Consider the following 22035-nt stretch of genomic DNA (forward strand, 5'->3'; position numbering starts at 1 on the left):
TTCCCCTTAAACTGTGGCCCCTGGTTCTGGACTCCCCCAACATCAGGAACATGTTTCCTGCCTCTAGCGTGTCCAAAACCTTAATCTTATATGTTTCAATAAGATACCCTCTCATCCTTTTAAACTCCAGAGTATACAAGCCCAACCGCTCCATTCTCTCAGCATATGACAGTCCCGCCATCCTGGGAATTAACCTTGTAAACCTACGCTGCACTCCCTCAATAGCAAGAATGTCCTTCCTCAAATTAGAGGACCAAAACTGCACACAATACTCTAGGTGTGGTCTCACTAGGGCCCTGTACAACTGCAGAAGGACCTCTTTGCTCCTATACTCAACTCCTCCTTGTTATGAAGGCAAACATGCCATTCGCTTTCTTCACTGCCTGCTATACCTGTTTACTTTCATTGACTGATGAACAAGGATCCCAGCTACAAAGACAGATGTGTACAGCAATTCGTTCTTCCCCCGCACAATTAAAGCATGGAATAATCTCCACCCAACTATAGTTACCCAACCAGATGTAACTAATTTTAAAGTAGCTCTTTCTTCCCAATAACGTTTTCTGGCTTAAGCCCTCCATTCACCACCTCCAGTTTAAATTCCATTCGGAATATTTTGGAGGACCAAGAAACCAAGAAGGATCCCCAGATCTCATTGTACTTCCCCTATTCCCAACTTGACACCATTTAGATAATAATCTGATATTCCTGTTTTTGCTATCAAAGTGGACAACCTCACATTTATCCACATATAACTGCATCTGCCATGGATCTGCCCACTCACCCAACCTGTCCAAGTCACCCTGCATTCTCATAGCATCCTCCTCACAGTTCACACTGCCACCCAGCTTTGTGTCATCTTCAAATTTGCTAATGTTACTTTGAATCCCTTCATCTAAATGTATATTGTAAATAGCTGCGGTCCCAGCACCGACCCTTGCGGTACCCCACTAGTCACTGCCTGCCATTCTGAAAGGGACCCGTTAATCCCTACTCTGTTTCCTGTCTGCCAGCACTCTACACCCAATACCACGTGCCCTAATTTTGCCCACTAACCACCTATGTGGGACCTTATCAAATGCTTTCTGAAAGTCCCAGTACACTACATCCACTGGCTCTCCCTTGTCCATTTTCCTAGTTTCATCCTCAAAAAATTCTAGAAGATTAGTCAAGCATGATTTCCCCTTCGTAAATCCATGCTGACTCGTAAATCCATCCTGTTACTGCTATCCAAATGTGCGGCTATTTCATCTTTTATACTCTCCGTTCATTAGTGAGAGCCCTGCTTGGTGCTTTCTCATCAGTCTGGAGCACTGTGGAATGTTTTGTGTTATTTATCTTTGAATCTGTCACATTTTACTATTACTGTGTCTTTTTCCTTCAGCTAAAATTCAGAACTTGACTAATGTCTGGTGGTTTTTCACATGAATAATATCACTTTCTTTGCTTTTTCTCCAAGATATCCATCAATCCATGGAAAACTTGGGTATGAACTTAGCTCCACCTTCCACGGTGCCATTTTCTATCTTTGAAGATGATGCTGGTGCTGTAAAGAGGTATTGGAAACAATTTCTTAGAATCCTCGTTTGAAAATGTCTCGCTAGTTGGGTTGTTTAAGAAAGAACTGCAGAAGCTGGAAAAATCGAAGGTAGATTAAAATGCTGAGGAAACTCAGCGGGTGAGGCAGCATCTATGGAGAGAAGAAATAGGCGACGTTTCGGGTCAAGACGTGCTGAAGAAGGGTCTCGACCCGAAACGTCGCCTATTTCTTCTCTCCATTGATGCTGCTTCACCCGCTGAGTTCCTCCAGCATTTTTGTCTACCTTAGCTAGTTGGGTTTGTGCTTTGTTTAAATTAACATTCTTATGTTACAGCGTACAGAATACTTTGAAGTGTAAAACAATAGATTCAAGACCACTGGGAGAATTATGTGACAGACAAAGCGTGACCAGAAAAGAAAAGGTAAAGATTCTGATTTGTTGCCCAACCAGTTTAAATGTTGGTTCAAATGACATGTTCCTCCAAAGATGGGCTGGAATGCATCTTACTTGATTTAGCTGTACAGTGAGGTTACAATTCAACTGTTCCAACAGCAGAGAGAGCATGTGTTAGAAGGAACTGCAGATGCTGGTTTAAACTGAAGGTAGACACAAAAAGCTGGAGTAACTCAGCAGAACAGGCAGCAACTTTAGAGAGATGGAATGGGTGACATTTCGGATTGGGGCCCTTCTTCAGAAGGGTCTCGACTCGACAAATCACCCATTCCTTCTCTCCAGAGATGCTGCCGATCCCACTGAGTTCAGTCTACCTACAGCAGAAAGAACATTATTGCTAATTGAGCCAAACGTGACATAGTGCCAGAGCTGGTCGAACTGCTGCCTCGCAGTGTCAGACACCTATGTCTACTTTATAGAGTTTGGTTTAGAGATACAGAATGAAAACGGGTCCACGCTGACTAGTATCACCCGTTCACTCGAGTTCTACCTTATCCCACTTTCTCATCCACTCTCTATACATTAGGGGCAATGTTACAGAGGCCAATTAACCTACAAACCCACATATCTTTGGGATGTGGGAAGAGACCGAGCAGCCAGAGGAACCCCACAAGCTCAAGGGAAAATGCAAGCTCCACACAGACACAATACTGACATCAGATGCTGCTAGTGGAGTGTACGATTGTTCTCCCTGTGGCTGTGTGGATGCACATTATCCTCCCACATCCCAAAGACGGGCGATGTGTGGCATAAGTGGTCATATTAAGTTGTTCCTGGCATATCAGCGGCTGATAAATTCGGGGAGGAGTCGATCTGAACACGGGGAGATTTAAAAAAAAATCCGATGTAGGATTATTGCAAACAAGTTGCTGATGGTTAGCGTGGACTTAGTGGGTCGAAGGGCCTGTTTCTTAGCTGTCACTTCCATTTATGAAGTGCAAGAGAGGAAATTAATTTTAAAGGATACAAAATACTGGAGTAGCTCAGCGGGTCTGGCACTTCTCAACCCGAAACATCACCTATCCATGTTCTCCAGGAATGCTGCCTGACCCATTGAGTTACTCCAGCACTCTGCATCATTTTGTATATTAACCAGCAACTGCAGTTCTTATGTTTCAGAGATTACATGAAAATTATTTCAAGGATTCCGCAAGGGTAAAAAGGTTGAGAAACGCAAGTACAGACCAAATATTGGATGCATCTTGGTCAAGGATGCTTGAACATCACCTGAATAATTCTGTTGAAGTCATTCATAAATGAAGTTGCAAACTAGCATGTGTAACTGCAGATGCTGGTTTAAATCGAAGGTAGACACAAAATGCTGGAGCAAGTCAGCGGGTCGGGCAGCATCACTGGAGAGAAGGAATTCTGAAGATGGGTCTCAACCCGAAACGTCACCCATTCCTTCTCTCCAGAGATGCTGCCTGTCCGGCTGAGTTACTCCAGCATTTTGTGTCTATCTTCACAAACTAACATGACCCTCCTCATATTCCATTCATGATTGTATCTCACCTGTGATATTCAGTTAATATTTTCACAACTTTATTAGTATAAACCACTTTATGATGTCATATGGTCATTGTGATATAAAACTTCCCCCACCCCGACACTGAATAAAGAGTAAAGCATTCAAATCATTCATGTTGTTTATCACCTTCATGATTTCTCTGTAAAGGGGATTAGTAATGTGAAAATTGTCCCAATAAACTGGCAGTAATGCCATAATTCAATTGCTGGGAAAGTTGTATGTCATATGTAAATTTTGTTGTTATGTAATTTGCATTATAAACTAGTAATTTTATTTTTTCACCAACTTTTTTTCTAGGAAATAAATGATCAAGACCGATCTGTTTGGGCTGTGTTTGGGAACAAAACGCTGACGAGTTATCCAAATATTACTGAGGATCTTACCTTTACCGCAGCATTGGCATCAACTCCGTTCTATGGGGTACCACAGCATCCAAAGCGAGATTCGGAGGAATGTGGTGAAAGTAAGGTCCCCTTTTGTGGTGAAAGTCAACTTTAAGCGATGATTTGTGTACTGCAAACTTGTGTTTAGCCGGGAAAACCATGGTAGAAATGTAGTTATGAAACTATCGATATTCTTCCAGAAATCACGGAAATTAAAAATGATGGATTCACAGCTCGTCACAGCACAGGAGAAGAACACATTCAACTTGCCAAAGTCAGAAAACTTAGGTAGGAACTTCCAGCACCTAGAGTACTCCATTTTTCCTGAAATGTTGAGATTTAGTAACTTTTTAAAATCATTTGGTTACATTTATTAACCTTTGAATTTTCAGAGTAGATTAGTTTTTTCGGAGTAATGTACCTTGGGAACATTTTAGAATTATAATATGATATTTTCATAAATTGCATGACCAAAGATGAGGAAAAAACTGTTTCTCAATCCAAACAGATTTTATTGGTGTGATTATTATGTATTTTTCCTCGACCAACACCATCCCTTTGTCCCTATCCCCAAACTTTTATTTTATACAGTTCAATCCAGGAACTAGGCTTGGAAGCGGCCAATCACTTATCAGTCCCTGCCTTTGACTCTAACACAAATCGTGATGCATCTGAGGAATGTCAGACGGTTGAGGAGGGACTAGAGCTGTCCACACTGCCTAGCCATGAAGAATACCTGGACAGTCTCATACCTGAACAGTCATTTTATTGTCTAGATGAAATGCACAGCAGTGATCTAAAGTTTGATGAGGAGCTGAATGAGACTTCAACAGAGCCTGGTAAATCTGAGTGAGCACCTCATGCTTCCGACAGGTGGGGGGGGGGGGGGGGGGGGGGGGAGATTTGGTGCCTGTTTATGAGGCTCTTACTGATGTAACTGCCTTTAACTCCATCAGAATCTGTTTCACTTTCAATGAGCAATGGTGGTAATACTTTTTTTTGTTTCTGTGTCCCGTTCCTTTGAATTATTCTTAAACCGTGCCCTAAAGTACGTCTTTAGTATAAAAATGTTCAAGGCGTTGTAAACAAGGAAAAGAGACACAGAATGCTGGAGTAACTCGGTGGGGGGAGGGGGGGGGGACGGGGCACACAGGCAGCATCTCTGGATAGAAGGAATGGGTGACGTTTTGGGTCACGACCTTCAGACTGAGAGTCAGGGGAGATGGAAACAGGGATATGGAAGGGTAAGGTGTGAAAAAAAAGAGATCAAAAAGGGCGAAAATTAATAAAACTAGAATAGATTGTTAGTTTGGGAAAGGTGACAATGAGGCATCCAAATTAAAATTTAATCAGGAGGGCACTCAAACTAGTCAGAGAACTGACTTTAATTTCTGGGGTTTATTTAGGACATTTGCCAGTACAGGTGCACAACCTTTTATCCGAAAGCCTTGGGACCAGACACTTTTCGCAATTCAGAATTTTTCGGCTTTCGGAATGGAAGATTTTTAGCGTAGATTTTAACGGCTGGCTCAGTGGTAGAGTGCTCGGCTCATATCCGCAAGGTCGCGAGTTTGCGCCTCGATCCCGGCAGTTACTCGATCGCGAGTTTGAGTCTTCAATGTAGTTTTTTCTTGCAGAATAGGAGAGAATAGGGAGGGTTAGGCTGGGATCATTCTCTGCGAGATAATCTTAGTGTGGGAGACAAGTGTAGGAGAGGTGTACTGACTGTATGGGCAGAACTTTGGAAGTGATTGCCCACCATTCTCAAAAGCCGCTGTGTCTCCCTGTCCCTCCAACTCCAGAGGAATCCGCTGCCCGATGGGCCGCTACGGCGACAAGTGGCAGTTTGCCCACAGCCCGAGCTGCGCCCCCTCATCCGCAACCCGGGTTCCTCTGGAGTTGGAGCGGGGCTGGGCTAGAGTTGTTGCTGGCTGTGAGTCTCTGGGATCTCCGTGCTTGCAGTGGGCCTGGGGGTCGGTGTCCCGATGAGGGGGCGCAGCTCGGGCTGTGGGCGAACTGCCACTTGTCGCCGTAGCGGCCCATCGGGGAGCGGCTTCTGGTGGTCCTGACGTCTCTCGGCTCCTGTCCAGGGGGACGGCCGGAGACGTCAGGACCAACAAGAACCCGCTCCCCGATGCACCGCTACAGCGACAAGTGGCAGTTCGCCCACAGCCCGAGCTGCGCCCCCTCATCCGCAACCCGGGTTCCTCTGGAGTTGGAGCGGGGCTGGGCTAGAGTTGCTGCTGGCTGTGAGTCTCTGGGATCTCCGTGCTTGCAGTCGGTGTCCCGTTGGTCCTGACGTCTCCGGTCACCCCCCTGGACTGGAGCTGAGACTGGGAACTGTACCGCCCTTGCCCCCTCCCTCTGCAACTGCAAACAACTCCACAGTTCCCAGTCTCGGCTCCTGTACAGGGGGGTGGCCGGAGACGTCACAGCCCGAGCTGCGCCCCCTCATCCGCAACCTCAAGACCAAGACGCACCTTGCACACCATCAGCTTCGGTCCCTACGGGGAGCGTGTTCCTCTGGAATTGGAACGGGGCTGGGCTGCTGCTGGCTGTGGGTCTCTGGGATCTCCGTGCTTACAGTGGGCCTGGGGGTCGGTGTCCCGTTGGTCCGGACGTCTCCGGTGATTGGCACTAGCTCCGACGTGAAGACAGTGCAAAGCCCCCGCGCCGGTGCAATGGGCGGGGAGCTGGAGAGGGGAGGGAAGGGGTCACACATATGGCCTGGAAGCAGAGGGGTGTAGGTGGGGTGAAACTTAAGGGAGCGACAATTTGCTGCTGCTTGCCCGCTGAGTTAAAAAGTTCAAGATACAAGATTCAATTTAATTGTCATTTGGACCCCTTGAGGTCCAAACGAAATGCCGTTTCTGCAGCCATACATTACAAACACATAGACCCAAGACTCAACATAATTTACATAAACATCCATCACATTGCTGTGATGGAAGGCCAAAAAAACTTATCTCTCCACTGCACTCTCCCCCCCCCCATGTCAGAGTCAAAGTCAAAGCCCCCGGCTGGCGATGGCGATTGTCCCGCGGCCATTAAAGCCACGCCGGGTGGTGCAAGGTCGCACACCGGGTCTTGGTGTTAGAGCCCCCGGCGTGCGCTCGCAGAGTCCCGCGGCCATTCCAAGCCGCGCGGGGCGGTGATGTCAGGCCCCGCTCCAGGAGCTCTTCGACCCCACAACTCGGGCGGGGGAAGTCGCCGTTGCGAGAGCCCTGAAAAGCGGTCTCCCTCCAGGGACCCGCGGGCTCCCGGTGCCGCCGTCCACAGTCCTGCCGTTGGAGCCTCCGACTCTCCGGTCGGGCCGCAGCAGCAGCAGCGCTCCTCCACCGCTCCACCCGCTCCGGACTCGGCCAGCCCCGCGACGGTGAGTTGTAGCACCAGAGTCCCCGGCTTCTTCCTGTTGGAGGCCGCTCCTCGTTGCGGCCCCAACGACAACGGAAACCCGACGAGAAAAGGTCGGGTCTCCCGTGCAGGGAGAGATTTAAAAAGTTTCCCACCCCCCCCCCCCCCCCCCCCACACACACACACAACACACCCCAAAAAAATAACAAAAAACTACATTAAAACACAGACAGAAAAATAATAAAACGCGGACAGACTGCAGAGGCCGCTGCTGACCGGAGTCGCGCCGCCCACCGATATGCAAGACTCACGATCCACTGTGTATCGTGAGTCTACCGTGGGAACTTTTTAACTCAGCGGGCAGGCAGCAGCAGATTGTCAATTATTAACCCTCATGCGCAATATACCCTCACCTTCTCTTTTATGAATGGGGATTTAGTTCCCCTTTCTTCGAGGACCGACCGGAGGTTCCGCTGTCACCTCTGCGGGCCGCCCTCGGTGAACGTTTTCAAGGACCTTTCTTCAAGGACTGAAAAAATGTCGCTATTCGGAGGTTTTCGTTATTTGGAACTTCGGATAAAAGGTTGTGCACCTGTACTTGGTTTCATTCAAAATAGTAATATGAGCAGCTCGATGGTGTAGCAGTAGAGCTACTGCATTACAGCACCAGAGACCCGGGTTCCATCCTGACTATAGGCTTGTCTGTATGGACTTCGTACCTTCTCCTCGTGACCTTAGTGGGTTTTCTCGGAGATTGTCGGTTTCCTTCCACACTCTAAAGACGTACAGGTTTGTTGGTTAATTGGCTTGGTATATTTTTTAAAATGTCAATTGTCCCCAGTGTGTGCAGGGCCAGTGTTATTGTGTGGAGGTCGCTAATCGTTGCGGGTTCGGTGGGCCGCACTGTATCTCTAAACTATGCAGCATTGCAGAGCTCAGCGTTTACTGGGTGATTGGTGATGCTTTATCATTAAAAAATTATACATCTATAAAATAAAGGAAAAAGAAGCGACTAAAATTGGAAAAATGCTGGAAATACACGTGTGAATCGCAGGAGGCAGGGAAAAATGTTTCACTTTGGCACGTGGGATTTGCTGGAAAATCGAAGGTAGACAAAAATGCTCGAGAAACTCAGCGGGCAACCCGAAACGTTGCCTTTTTCCTTCGTTCCATAGATGCTGCCTCACCCGCTGAATTTCACCAGCATTTTTGTCTACCTTCCTGTTTGTCAATGATCCTAACTACTACGTGACCTGGAGTGTTTTCACCTCAACGACTATGAGTGCCTCCATCTTGTTTGAAAATAAAGCATATTTACTCTGTGGTTCTTGTATATATCACCAGTGACAAGTCGTGTTGTTAATCTACAACTGTGTACTATTTATAAATACCTGTTGCTCCTCTTCAGTGTAAACTTCATTTCAGGCTACTGTTGGGCATTCGGTATTGGCTCTGGCCCTCATCTGGACGTTGCTAAATGATCAGTCCAGATAGCGTGAAATTAAATTCAATAGATTGGGACATTATTTCACACTTGCTGGATAGTTGAATTTGTCATTGTCTTTTTGTCCAGTCTACCAATGTCTTTACTTGCAAATGTTGGTGTGCAATCTGTGTATCGCAGTGAAATATGTCTGCATTTGAGAACATTGTCTTGTAGTTATTTATTCCAATTGTTTGAGTTATGTGGCAGCTTTTAATAATATGAACAATTTATTATCAAAAAGCATCTATACAAAACCGAATGTTTGAAATATGTTTGTTTCTTCAGTTCACCCCATTATTTCCTTACTCTTTAAGTCTATGCTTGCCATATCTTTAAGTAACTGCATATTTTTCAGAATGTTCACCCATTTAGTAATCTCTTTAAACAATATTGACCACTAAGTGGTAAGTGGTCTTTAAATATCACCCATACCTTTTCTTGCCTCAAGTCTACAATTGTTTTAAGCTTTAATAAAATGCTGTTTGGGCATTGTTTGTAATCAACTATAATTACACTAATATTGCACTACAACATACTTTTGGCACGTCGTCCTGGAGAGAACCTTTCACTGCCCTCAGTTTAGTTTGAAGATACAGCCCGGAAACAGGCGCTTCAGCCCACAGAGTCCGCGCCGACCAACAATCCCGCACATTAACACTATCCTACACACACTAGGGACAATTTACATTTACACCAAGCCAATCAACTTACAAACATATATGTTTTTGGAGTGGGAGAGGAAACCGAAAATCTCAGAAAACCAACGCGGGAGAACGTACAAACTTGGTACAAACAGCACCTGTAGTTGGGATCGAACCTGGGTCTCTGGCGCTGTAAGGCAGCAACTCTAATGCTGCGCTACCGTGCCGTCCCACATCACAAGCTACCTGCAGCAGATCACTAGCTACCGTGGATTCTTAGAGCAGCTTGTATTGGAGCCGACCAGAGAGAAGGCAACTCTGGATGTAGTGTTGCCTAATGAACCTGATTTAATCAGGGAACTCACGGTAAAGGATGTACTGACCATAATATGATAGGTTTTCACCTGCAATTTGAGGGGGAGAAGGTTAAATAAGAAATGGCAGTGATGCAGTTGAACAAAGGGGACTATGAAGGCATGAGACAGGAGCTGGCCAAGGTCGACTGGAAAAGGATCCTAGCAGGAATGACAGTGGAACAGCAATGGCAGGAATTTCTGGGCATAATCCGGAAGATGCAGGATCATTTCATTCCAAAGAGGAAGAAAGATTCTAAGGGGAGTAAAAGGCAACTGTGGCTCACAAGGGAAGTTAGGGATGGAATAAAAAGAATAAGTGTATAACATAGCAAAGAGTAACGGGAAGCCAGGGGATTGGGAAACTTTCAAAGGACAACAGCACAAAAATGGCACTACAAGGTGAAAAGATGAAGTACGAGGGTAAGTTGGCCAAGAATATGAAGAAGGATAATGAAAACTTCTTTAGGTATGTTAAGATAAAAAGATGTCAAGACTAATGTGGGTCCCTTGAAGGCAGAAACGGGTGACATTATTATGGGGAGCAAGGAAATGGCAGAAGTGTTGAACAGGTACTTTGGTTCTGGCTTCACTAAGGAAGACACAAACAATTTCCCAGATGTACTGGAGGACAGAGGATCTAGGGAGACAGAGGAATGAAAGAAATTTGCATTAGGCTAGAAATAGCTTTGGGTGGACTGATGGGACTGAAGGCTGATAAATCCCCAGGGCCTGATGGTCTGCATCCCAGGGTACTCAAGGAGGTGGCTCTAGAAATTGTGGACGCATTGGTGATCATTTTCCAATGGTCTATAGATTCAGGATCAGTTCCTGTGGATTGGAAGGTAGCTAATGTTATCCCACTTTTCAATGAAGGAGCAAGAGAGAAAACGGGGAATTACAGACCAGTTAGCCTAACATCGGTGGTGGGAAAGATGCTGGAGTCAATTGTTAAAGAGGTAATAATGGGGCATTTGGATAGCAGTAAAAGGATTGTTCCAAGTCAGCATGGATTTATGAAAGGGAAATCATGCTTGACTAATCTTCTGGAATTTCTTGAGGATGTGACAAGTAAAATGGATGAACGGGAGCCAGTGGATGTAGTGTATCTGGACTTTCAGAAAGCCTTTGATAAGGTCCCACACAGGAGATAAGTGGGCAAAATTTGAGCACATTGTATTTGGGGGTAGGGTATTGACATGGATAGAGAATTGAATGGCAGACAGGAAACAAAGAGTAGGAATAAATGAGTCCCTGTCAGAATGGCAGGCAGTGGCGAGTGGAGTGCCGCAAGGCTCGGTGCTGGGGCCGCAACTATTTACAATATACTGTATACTGTAATGATTTAGATGACAGGATTAAAAGTGACACTAGCAAATTTGCAGATGGCACAAAGCTGGGTGGCAATCAGAACTGCGAAGAAGATGCTATGATGATGCAGGGTGACTTGGACAGGTTGAGTGAGTGGACAGATGCATGGCAGATGCAGTATAATGTAGATAATTGTGAAGTTATCCACTTATCGGCAAGAACAAGGAAGATTATTATCTCAATGATGTCAGGTTAGGAAAAAGGGAAGAACAACGAGATCTGGGTGTCCTTGTTCACCAGTCACTGAAAGTCTGAAGAAGGGTTTCAGCCCGAAACGTTGCCTATTTCCTTTGCTCCATAGATGCTGCTGCACCCGCTGAGTTTCTCCAGCCTTTTTGTGTACCTTCGATTTTCCAGCATCTGCAGTTCCTTCTTAAACACTGAAAGTATACTTGCAGGTACAGCAGGCAGTGAAGAAAGCTAATGGCATGTTGGCCTTTATAACAAGAAGATTTGAGTATAGGAGTAAAGAGGTCTTTCTGCAATTGTACAGGGTCCTTGTGAGACCACATCTGAAGTATTTTGTGCAGTTTTGGTCTCCTAATTTGAGGAAGGACATCCTTGATATTGACGCAGGGCAGAATAAGTTCACGAGGTTAATCCCCAGAATGGCGGGACTGTCATATGAGGAAAGATTGGAAAGACTGGGCTTATACTCACTGGAATTTAGAAGGATGAGAGAGAATCTTATGGAAACATATAAAATTATAAAAGTACTGGATCAAGCTTAGTTGCAGGATAGCTTGACAGGGGAGTCCAGAACCATGGGTCGCAGTATAAGAATAAAGGGGAGGCCATTTAAGACTGAGATGAGACAAAACATTTTCACTCAGATGGTTGTGGATTTGTGGAATTCTCTACCACACAAGGCAGTGGAGGCCAAATCACTGAATTAATTTAAAATAGAGTTAGATAGAGCTCTAGGGGCTAATGGAATCAAGGGATATGGGGAGAAGGCAGGCACAGGTTACTGATTGTGGATGATCAGCCATGATCACAATAAATGGTGGTGCAGGCTCAAAAGGCCAAATGGCCTCCTCCTGCGCCTGTTTTCTATGCATCAGAGCTCATTCCAGTGTGGTCTCTGCATACTGGTGACTATCTGGAACCGTGCAACAGATCAATAGGTGTTGTAATCCAACCCCCAGGGTCATCAGGTGTCCAAGCCACAACTGAAAATTAAATTGTTGAATGTTTTGCTATTCTCAATCAAATATATCTCTAATTCAATAGCTCCTTCACACATGCAAAGATTGGACTCCATGATGTGTCCATTTTATTGTGGTTCCCTGGCTGCATAGATAGCATAGTGGAAGAAGTTGCTAGTCCATGCACTCCCCAGAGATGGTCTTAGGCATTTGCCCAGTGGGAACGAGATCTTGTCCAACAGAATAACGGGCATCCAGATGAAAGATTTGTTTTGTGATTTTTTTTTTTGGCTGGAATAGATCATTAAACATAGAAACGTAGAAAATAGATATCTGTACACTTTGGTTTCCTAGTTTTGGGCTCCTAATTTGAGGAAGTAAATTCTTGCTATTGAGGGAGTGCAGCGTAGGTTCAATAGAAACATAGAAAATAGGTGTAGGAGGAGGCCATTCGGCCCTTCGAGCCAGCACCGCCATTCATTGTGATCATGGCTGATTGTCCCCAATCAATAACCCGTGCCTGCCTTCTCCCCATATCCCTTAATTCCACTAGCCCCTAGAGCTCTATCTAACTCTCTCTCAAATCCATCCAGTGACTTGGCCTCCACTGCCCTCTGTGGCAGGGAATTCCACAAATTCACAACTCTGAGTGGAAAAGTTTTTTTTTTTTCTCACCTCAGTGTTAAATTGCCTCCCCTTTATTCTAAGACTGTGGCCCCTGGTTCTGGAACTGTGCCCCCCTGGTTCTGGAACTGTGGCCCCTGGTTCTGGAACTGTGCCCCCCCCTGGTTCTAGAACTGTGGTCCCTTGGTTCTGGAACTGTGGCCCCTGGTTCTGAAACTGTGGCCCCTGGTTCTGGAACTGTATCCCCCTGGTTCTGAAACTTGGCACCTTGGTTCTGGAGTGTGGCCCCTGGTTCTGGAACTGTGGCCCCTGGTTCTGGATTGCCTCTCTTAATATTTTTTTATCTGAAGGGTGCAGTGTTACTTTAGGAATTTTTGGAATCCATTAAGCTCTTTGTTCTATTTTGGTACAGTCAAAATCATGAATTATATGACCAAAAGTGTACCACTTCAAATACTGATTCAAATTAACCATAAAATAATAACTGATTTTCTATCTGTCTTTCTAGGTGTAATCATTAGAAACCCTTGGAATAAGGATCTTATTAGAGAACTCCTGTCGAATCTAACCAAACCATTGAGTTCGTACTCTTCTTTTATGACTTGGAAGGGCAACATGCCTGTTGTCAGGCCAAAAAACAACCTTCGCTTGGGTAAGTTTAAGAAGGAACTGCAGATGCTGAAAAATCGAAGGTAGACAAAAATGCTGGAGTAACTCAGCGGGTGAGGAAGCATCTATGGAGCGAAGGAAAAAGGCAACGTTTCGGGTCGAGACACAACTTCAGACTGAAGAAGGGTCTCGACCCGAAACGTTGCCTTTTTCCTTCGCTCCAGAGATGCTTCCTCACCCGCTGAGTTTCTCCAGCATCTTTGTCTCCGTTCGCTTGGGTAAGAGTCAAGAGTGTACCATTGTCTTATGTATCGACAGCAGAACAATTAAATTCTTATTTTGCAGCATGTCACGTCAAGAAAAGTTGAGTGTTTTATTGTCATATATGCCCTGCAACAGGACAATAGATATGTGAACATAGTACTGGGAAAAAAACATAATGAACAACAAAAAATGTTTCAATATATATTTATTATATGTAAAACGAACAGACAGATTAACAGTAATAGTGTTTATTAAAAATAATGTCCCCATGCCTAATGCAATAATATGCAGATATATATATAATTCCACATTTACACCCACCTTGCGCCATTTTCCTCTTTCCATCCCCGAGTCCTTCATTTCCCTTTTATACACTCTTTCTTCCCTCCCCAAACCTCCGCGGTTCCTCTTCCACCCATATCCCTCCTTTTGGCTCTACATTTCTAAAGACAATAGGTGCAGGAGTAGGCCATTCGGACCTTCGAGCCAACACCGCCATTCAATATGATCATACCTGATCATCCATAATCAGTTCCTGCCTTCTCCCCATATCCCCTGATTCCGCTATCTTTAAGAGCCCAATCTAGCTCTCTCTTGAAAGTATCCAGAGAACCGGCCTCACAACACAGACTCACAACTCTCTGTAAGAAAAAGTGTTTCCTCGTCTCTGTTCTAAATGGCTTGCTCCTTATTCTTAAACTGTGGCCCCTGGTTCTGGACCCCCCCAACATCGGGAACATGTTTCCTACCTCTAGCATGTCCATACCCTTAATAATCTTATATGTTTCAATAAGATCCCTCTCATCCTTCTAAACTCCAGAGTGTACAAGCCCAGCCGCTCCATTCTCTCAGCATATGACAATCCCGCCATCCTGGGAATTAACCTTGTAAACCTACGCTGCACTCCCTCAATTGCAAGAATGTCCTTCCTCAAATTAGGGGACCAAAACTGCACACAATACTCCAGGTGTGGTCTCACTGGGGCCCTGTACACCTGCAGAAGGACCTCTTTGCTCCCATACTCAACTCCTCTTGTTATAAAGGCCAACATGCCATTCGCCTTCTTCACTGTCTGCTGTAAATATAGCATTTCCCTCCTATTCTCTCTTTATATGACCTTTTGAATCCATTTCACCTCTAGCCTTTGTCACCATCTCCATCCATCTGCCAATCCATGTTTAGTGCAAGGAAATTGTTATCTTGATTCATTCAGATTGTGGGACACGGATTTCTAACGGTCGTAGTGTGATACAGTGTGGAAACTTCAGCCCAGCTTGCCCACACCGGCCAACATATCCCAGCTACACTAGTCCCACCTGCCTGCATTTGGTCCATATCCCTCTAAACCTGTCCTATCCATGTACCTGTCTAAATGTTTATTAAATGTTGGGATAGTCCCAGCCTCAACTACCTCCATCTAACAGCTTGTTCCATACATACACCACCCTTTGTGTAAAATGGTCACGGCAATGGTCAAGAAACCATTCAAATCTGGGTAATTTCAGGAAGGATAAGGGAAGCCAGCAATTATCCACGTCTGGGAATGTAAAAGAATCAAAATAAAGGAGAAATCCTGAAGCTAAAAGATGTTAGTGGGAAGGTGGTGGTGTGAAAATATGGGATGGATAGATGGATGGATGAGGAGGCCATTCGGCCCTTCGAGCCAGCACCGCCATTCATTATGATCATGGCTGATCGTCCCGAATCAATAACCCGTGCCTGCCTTCTCCCCTTATCCCTTGATTCCACTAGCCTCTAGAGCTCTATCTAACTCTCTCTTAAATCCATCCAGTGATTTGGCCTCCACTGTTCTCTGTGGCAGGGAATTCCACAAATTTCTATGCTTGCTGACCTTCATTGAATAGGGCTATAACAAATATAGCATTACATTTGCTTCAATAAATTGTAGTGTTGAGATCTTAACACTATTGAAAGAGTGCCACTGCCCAATGAATATATGTTTAAGAAGGCACTGCAGATGCTGGAAAAATCAAAGGTAGACAAAAATGCTGGAGAAACTCAGCGGGTGAGGCAGCATCTATGGAGCGAAGAATTAGGTGACGTTACGGGTCGAGACTCTTGAAGGTGAGGCAACATCTATGGAGCGAAAGAATAGATGACGTTTCGGGTCGAGACCCTTTGGGTCTCGACCCGAAACGTCACCAATTCCTTAGCTCCATAGATGTTGCTTCTCCAGCTGAGTTTTTCCGGCATTTTTGTCTACCTTTGGTTTTTCCAGCATCTGCATTTCCTTCTTAAACATATATTCAATTAAAATAGGGTCTCGACCTGAAACATCACCTATTCCTTCGCTCCATAGATGTTGCCTCACCCGTTGAGTTTCTCCAGCATTTTTGTTTTTTGTCTACCTTTAATTGAATATATGTTCACCACCGATTTTCAGGCAACTGTTGATCGGGCACCTCGTTTAATCCGACCTAAATTATGAGAGGCAATAGACAATAGGTGCAGGAGTAGGCCATTCAGCCCTTCGAGCCAGCAATGTGATCATGGCTGATCATCTCCAATCAGTACCCCATTCCTGCCTTATCCCCATATCCCCTGATTCCGCTATTTGAAATCAGTCAGAAAGGCTCTGGAACTAAGGGTGCCGAAAAATCAGTGGTGGACCTGGATTGCTTGATTTGATTCTCTTTCTTTGTATGTCAAGATTTTACCTGGTGGTAGAATTTATGCGTAGTGAGTGTAAAATTACTTTTTATACCCCCCTCCTACCTCCAACATCTCTTTGCATTTAGGAAATGAAATGTACCAGGTTTCATATCTACTCGGAGAGGGCTCCTTTGCTCATGTCTACCAAGCCACACTCTTGGATATGAATAACCTGTCTGATGTGAAAAACCAGCACAAAGTCAGCTTAAAAGTGAGTCCAATTAATTTATTACAATCTTAGGTTCTTCTCAATAGAAATGAACTTGGGTTTAGTTTGACTTGGCTTTTGGTACTTTCAATGCACTTACTTCCTCTTGTGTTCCTGGATTAACAGGACAATGCCACACCCTGGTATTTTTGGTTCTCATGTAATGTCCTAGATTTTGTGGCAATTTGTAAAATACACAATGCTGGAGTAGCTTAATGGGTCAGTCAACATCTCTGGAGTGAATGGGCAGACAAAGCTTTCATGTGGTTAGAGCAGAATTTGACCATTCAGCCCATTAACCCTACTCCATCATTCAATCATGGCTGATCTATTTTACCCTCTCAACCCCATTCTCCTGCCTTCTCCCCATGATGCCTGACACCCTTACTAATCAAAAATCTATCAATCTCTGCCTTAAAAATATCCTTTGACTTGGTATCCATATCCATCTGTGGCAATTAATTCCACAGATTTACCATCCTCCGACTAAAGAAATTCCTCCTTATCTTCCTAAAGTTGCATCCTTTTATTCTAAGGCTATGATCTCTGGTCCTAGACTCTCCCACAAGTGGAAACATCATAGAGTGATACAGTGTGGAAACAGGGCCTTCGGCCCAATTTGCCCACACTGGCTAATAGGTCCCAGTTACACGAGTCCCACCTGCCCGCGTTTGGTCCATATCCCTCCAAACCTGTCCTATCCATGTACCTGTCTAAATGTTTCTTAAAAGTTGGGATAGACCTAGCCTCAACTACCTCCTCTGGCAACTTGTTCCATACACCCACCACCCTTTGTGTGGAAAGAGTTACCCCTCAGATTCCTATTAAATATTTTCCCCTTCACCTCAAACCTATGTCCTCTGGTCCTCGATTCACCTACTCTGGCCAAGAGACTCTGTGCATCTACCCGATCTATTCCTCTCATGATTTTATACACCTCTATAAGATCACCCCCCCAGCCTACTCAACCTCTCCCTACAGCTCAGACCCTCTAGTCCTGGCAACATCCTCATAAATCTTCTCTGAACCCCTTCCAGCTTAACAACATCTTTCCAATGACATGGTGCCTAGAAAGGAACACAAAACTCTAACTGCGGTCTCACCTCCTTTTGTTGTCTTATACAACTCCAAAATGGCCTCCAAACTTCTATGCCCAATACTCTGACTGATGAAGGCTAATGTACCAAAAGACATTTTGACCACCTTATCTACCTACGGCTTAACTTTCAAGGAACCATGCACCTGTACTCCTAGATCCCTCTGCTCTACAACATTCCCCAGAGGCCTACCATTCACGGTGTAGGTCCTGCCCTTGTTAGACGTCCCAAAATGCAACACCTCACACTTCTTTGTATTAAATTCCATCAACCATTCCTCAGCCCACTCGATCAAGATCCTGCTGCAATTGTTCACAATCATTTTCACTATCTGCAAAACCACTCACTTTTGTATCATCAACAAACTTGCTAATCTTGCCTTGTATGTTCTCATCCAAATCATTGATGTAGATGACAAACAGTAATGGGCCCAGCGATCTAACCTTCCAGAGCAATCTACCATGTGGAACCTTGTCGAATGCCTTACTGAAGTCTATGTACACAACATCTACAGCTCTGCCCTCATCAACCTTTTTGGTCACGTCTTCAAAAAAGATCAATCAGATTTGTGAGACACGACCTCCCACGTACAAAACCATGCTGACTATCCCTGATCAGCCCTTGCCCATCCAAATGCCTGTATATCCTATCCCTCAGAATACTCTCCAGGAACTTTACAACTACAGATGTTCTCACTGGCCTATAGTTCCCAGCATTTTCCCTGCAGCACTTCTTGAATAGAACATTTGCCACCCTCCAGTCTTCCGGCACCTCCTGTATATAAAGATGACTTGCAAATTGCAGCCAGGGCTCCCACAATTTCCTCTCTAGTTTCCCACAATGTCCTCGGATATATCAGATCAGGCCCTGGAGATTTGCTACCTTCATGCACGATAGTACCTTCAGTACTTCTTCGATGGTAACACTGACTGTTCTCAAGACACTTCCATTGTCTGCCTCAAGTTCCTCCATCCTACTATCTTGTATACTCATTGAGGACCTTGCCCATCTCCTTTGGCTCCTCACAATGGTGACCGCTTTAATTCCTGAGAGGTCCCACTCTCTCTCTCTAATTACCCCTTTCCTCCTTATGTATTTATAACATCTCTTGGGATTGTTCTTAGTGCTATCTGCCAGAGCTATCGACAAGTTGGACCAAAGGGCCTGATTCTGTTGTATGACTCATTGTTGTACTTCTCAGCGATTTATGAAGGACAAACCATATCTGATATACAAACATCACTTTATCCATTTCATAAGATGTCAGTCTGAACTTTTAAATGGTCCGTACCAAAATAGTAACTGATGCGCTACTTAGCATCATATTGCGATAATGTACTGAGATGGCTGCTATATTAAATAAAATAATAAATAATAGACATTAGGTGCAGGAGTAGGCCTTTCGAGCCAGTACCGCCATTCACTGTGATCATGGCTGATCATCCACAATCAGTACCCTGTTCCGGCCTTCTCCCCATATCCCTTTGCTATCTTTAAGAGCTCTATCTAACTCTCTTGAAAGCATCCAGAGAATTGGCCACCACTGCATTCTGAGGCAGAGAATGCCACAGATTCACAACTCTGGGTGAAAAGGTTTCTCCTCATCTCCGTTCTAAATGCCCTACCCCTTGTAGCGGCAGATTTTTCAAATCTTTCAGGAAATTAACTCCCTAGCCACTAATTGGGTGAGACGGGATAAGGGGAATATCTTCGGTACGCATGCAAGCTGCCTCAGAGACCTTCAGAGCTTCTAGTTTCATAAAGCTTCAGCACACAGTCTTTTAATGAATATTTTCTTTATTGTAGATATAAAACAGTAAGATACATCCAAGGTTTTCCGACTTATTCCGACAATCTTCTTCGAACTCCAGCTCATTACTTCAGATACTAGAAAACTCCTCGTGTCTCCATGCTTCACATGATCTTGACATGTGGCTTGACATGCTCGACATGTGGCTTGACATGGTCGAAGGATTAACCTTCTCCCTCCTCACTCCAAAACGAATCTAACCCACTAAACTACCACGCAAGCAGTTAAGCTGCATAAACACGCCCAAAGACACGTCATAAATCCCACCCACATTATAACGGGCAGTCTAAAATTTAAAGGAACATGCCATCCGCAATGACATGCAAAACGGGCCAAATGGCCACTACATACCGGCCCCTAATTGTTCCGAATACATAATGAGGCAATTACCAATAAACATCAAAAAAGTGGCCATAAAGGCTTAACATACATCAAAATCAAAATCAAAAGATCAGGGAATAGAACCCTGTAGCTCCTCGTCGGGAAATCAAACCCCGATCTCCCGCGTGCTAGGCGTGGATACTAACCACTATACTAACGAGGAAAAAATAGCATGCACTATATATCTGCAATCACAATTCTTTATCGACTCTTCCATCTTCGCTTTCGCCTTCTAGAAGCAAGCACAACTTAGTTATTGGTCTTATTAAAACATTGTTTTTTGTTTTCAGTCGCACCATACGCACCAAACCCTGAACATCAGGCATGATTTCTAGTATTCTTCCCATTAACCAAGAACCTCGAGATGCTGTAGAGTCAGCCACCAACACAATGTCGCCTGGAACAAAGTTCCTTTTAATCCTTAGCCATCGTTGTCGTTCTTGGATTAAAGGCAAATACTCTTGTATCCATCTCCTCCAAAAAAGATTTGCCATATATTGTACTTGCTTCCATCTACGTTTCATATACAAATCCTCTTTTACAAAAAGCCCAGGTGGAAGTGTTGGATTGGTTTTCAGCAGAAGAATATGATTTGGTGTGAGTACTTCCAGGTCATTAGGATCATCAGAACTTTTCGTAATAGGTCGATCGTTTAAAATCGCCTCAGTTTGTAACCCTTCATCATCCAAAATTTGTTGTCTAAGAACGGAGCGCAGCACATTTCGTACCATACGAATTAATCGTTCCCAAATACCGCCATGATGGGAACCCATTGGAGGATTAAAGTTCCATTTTATGCCTTGTTGAAGCATAGTATATTGGATTTTATCCTGATTTAAGTCTTTGTGCCTTTTTTAGTTCCCTATCCGCTCCAACGAAATTCGAACCATTATCCGATCTTAACGAAGTAACTTGACCCCGTCGACAAATAAATCTCCTTAATGCTTGAATACATGAGTCCGTGTCGAGTGTAGATGCAACTCTACTTGCCATACAAGTGAAGATCGCACCATATCTTTTCACAAGGCTACGTCCTCTCTTAACTTCCATAGGACCAACATAATCCACCCCCACATCTGTGAATGGAGGTTTGTCTGGAGTGATCCTCTCCAAAGGCAAGTCTGCCATCTTCTGTATACCAAGTTTCCCACGCTCTCGCGTGCATATGATGCAATTTTTTATTATCTTTCTTGCTGCTGAATTAGCCTTGGTAACCCAATATTTTTTACGAAGTTGGGATAGCATGTAATTTCTTCCTCCATGCCCAATTTGTTCATGAATATGCCGTAATAATAATGTTGTTATGTAAAAGTCCTTAGCGAGAATGATAGGACGTTTCATTTCTTCAGGCATTGCCAATCTGTTTAGGCGTGCACCCATCCGCAGAAGATCTCCTTCCCAGATTGGGTCGAGCTTATACAATTGACTACTTCTTTTTACCCCCTCTCCTCCAACTTGCAATGTTAATATATCTTCTTTGTATTTCTGTCTTTGACAGAAAGAAATGATCGCATTTTCTGCTTTGAGGAGATCATCAAGACTGTTGGCTATGTGAAGCTTCAAAAACTTGCATCTGGACTTTGATCTCCTTTTCCCTTTCCTCAGGATTCTCCTCCAAGATACTGTTATTTGTTTCTTTTCCCGAATCTTCATCAACAATCTTGTTTTTATTTTAAGAAACCAGGCTACCGATGTCATCAATTTATTCCATGATGAAAAGTGGGTAATTCAATTATTCACGGTGTCATATGAGTTTTTTTCAATCACATTCACCAAAATGTTTTGTTTAATTTCCGGATCTTTTGTAGAGATTTCAAATCCGAGTTCAAGCTTTGGCCATTCTCTGCTTGGTTCACTAAGAAACTTTGGCCCATTGATCCATCTCTTGTTATTAAGAAAGCAATTTGCTGTTTGTCCCCTAGAGGCTTCATCCGCAGAATTTTCCTTTGTATTAACATATCTCCATTGAGAAACATTAGTAGCTCCTAGTACAAAGGAAACTCTATTTGCAACAAATGTCATAAAACGTTTGTTTTCATTGTTAATGTATTTCAAAACCGTAGTGCTATCGGTCCAGAAGGTAGATTCTTCCAGTTGAAATTGTAGTTCCT

At 44.2% G+C, this 22035-nt stretch overlaps 1 protein-coding gene across 1 annotated transcript in view; it reads left to right on the forward strand.

Annotated features, from left to right (window-relative positions):
• Positions 1 to 22035, forward strand: part of bub1 (BUB1 mitotic checkpoint serine/threonine kinase) — an 82694-nt gene that overhangs the window by 36269 nt on the left and 24390 nt on the right. Inside the window, exons 17-23 of the mRNA XM_055630615.1 lie at positions 1460 to 1556; positions 1875 to 1962; positions 3820 to 3985; positions 4106 to 4193; positions 4497 to 4744; positions 13391 to 13534; positions 16515 to 16639. Coding sequence (XP_055486590.1) covers positions 1460 to 1556; positions 1875 to 1962; positions 3820 to 3985; positions 4106 to 4193; positions 4497 to 4744; positions 13391 to 13534; positions 16515 to 16639 — 956 coding nt within the window. The remainder of the gene's footprint in view (positions 1 to 1459; positions 1557 to 1874; positions 1963 to 3819; positions 3986 to 4105; positions 4194 to 4496; positions 4745 to 13390; positions 13535 to 16514; positions 16640 to 22035) is intronic.

Source organism: Leucoraja erinacea, unplaced genomic scaffold (assembly GCF_028641065.1).
Source record: "Leucoraja erinacea ecotype New England unplaced genomic scaffold, Leri_hhj_1 Leri_452S, whole genome shotgun sequence".
Classification (NCBI taxonomy): domain Eukaryota; kingdom Metazoa; phylum Chordata; class Chondrichthyes; order Rajiformes; family Rajidae; genus Leucoraja; species Leucoraja erinaceus.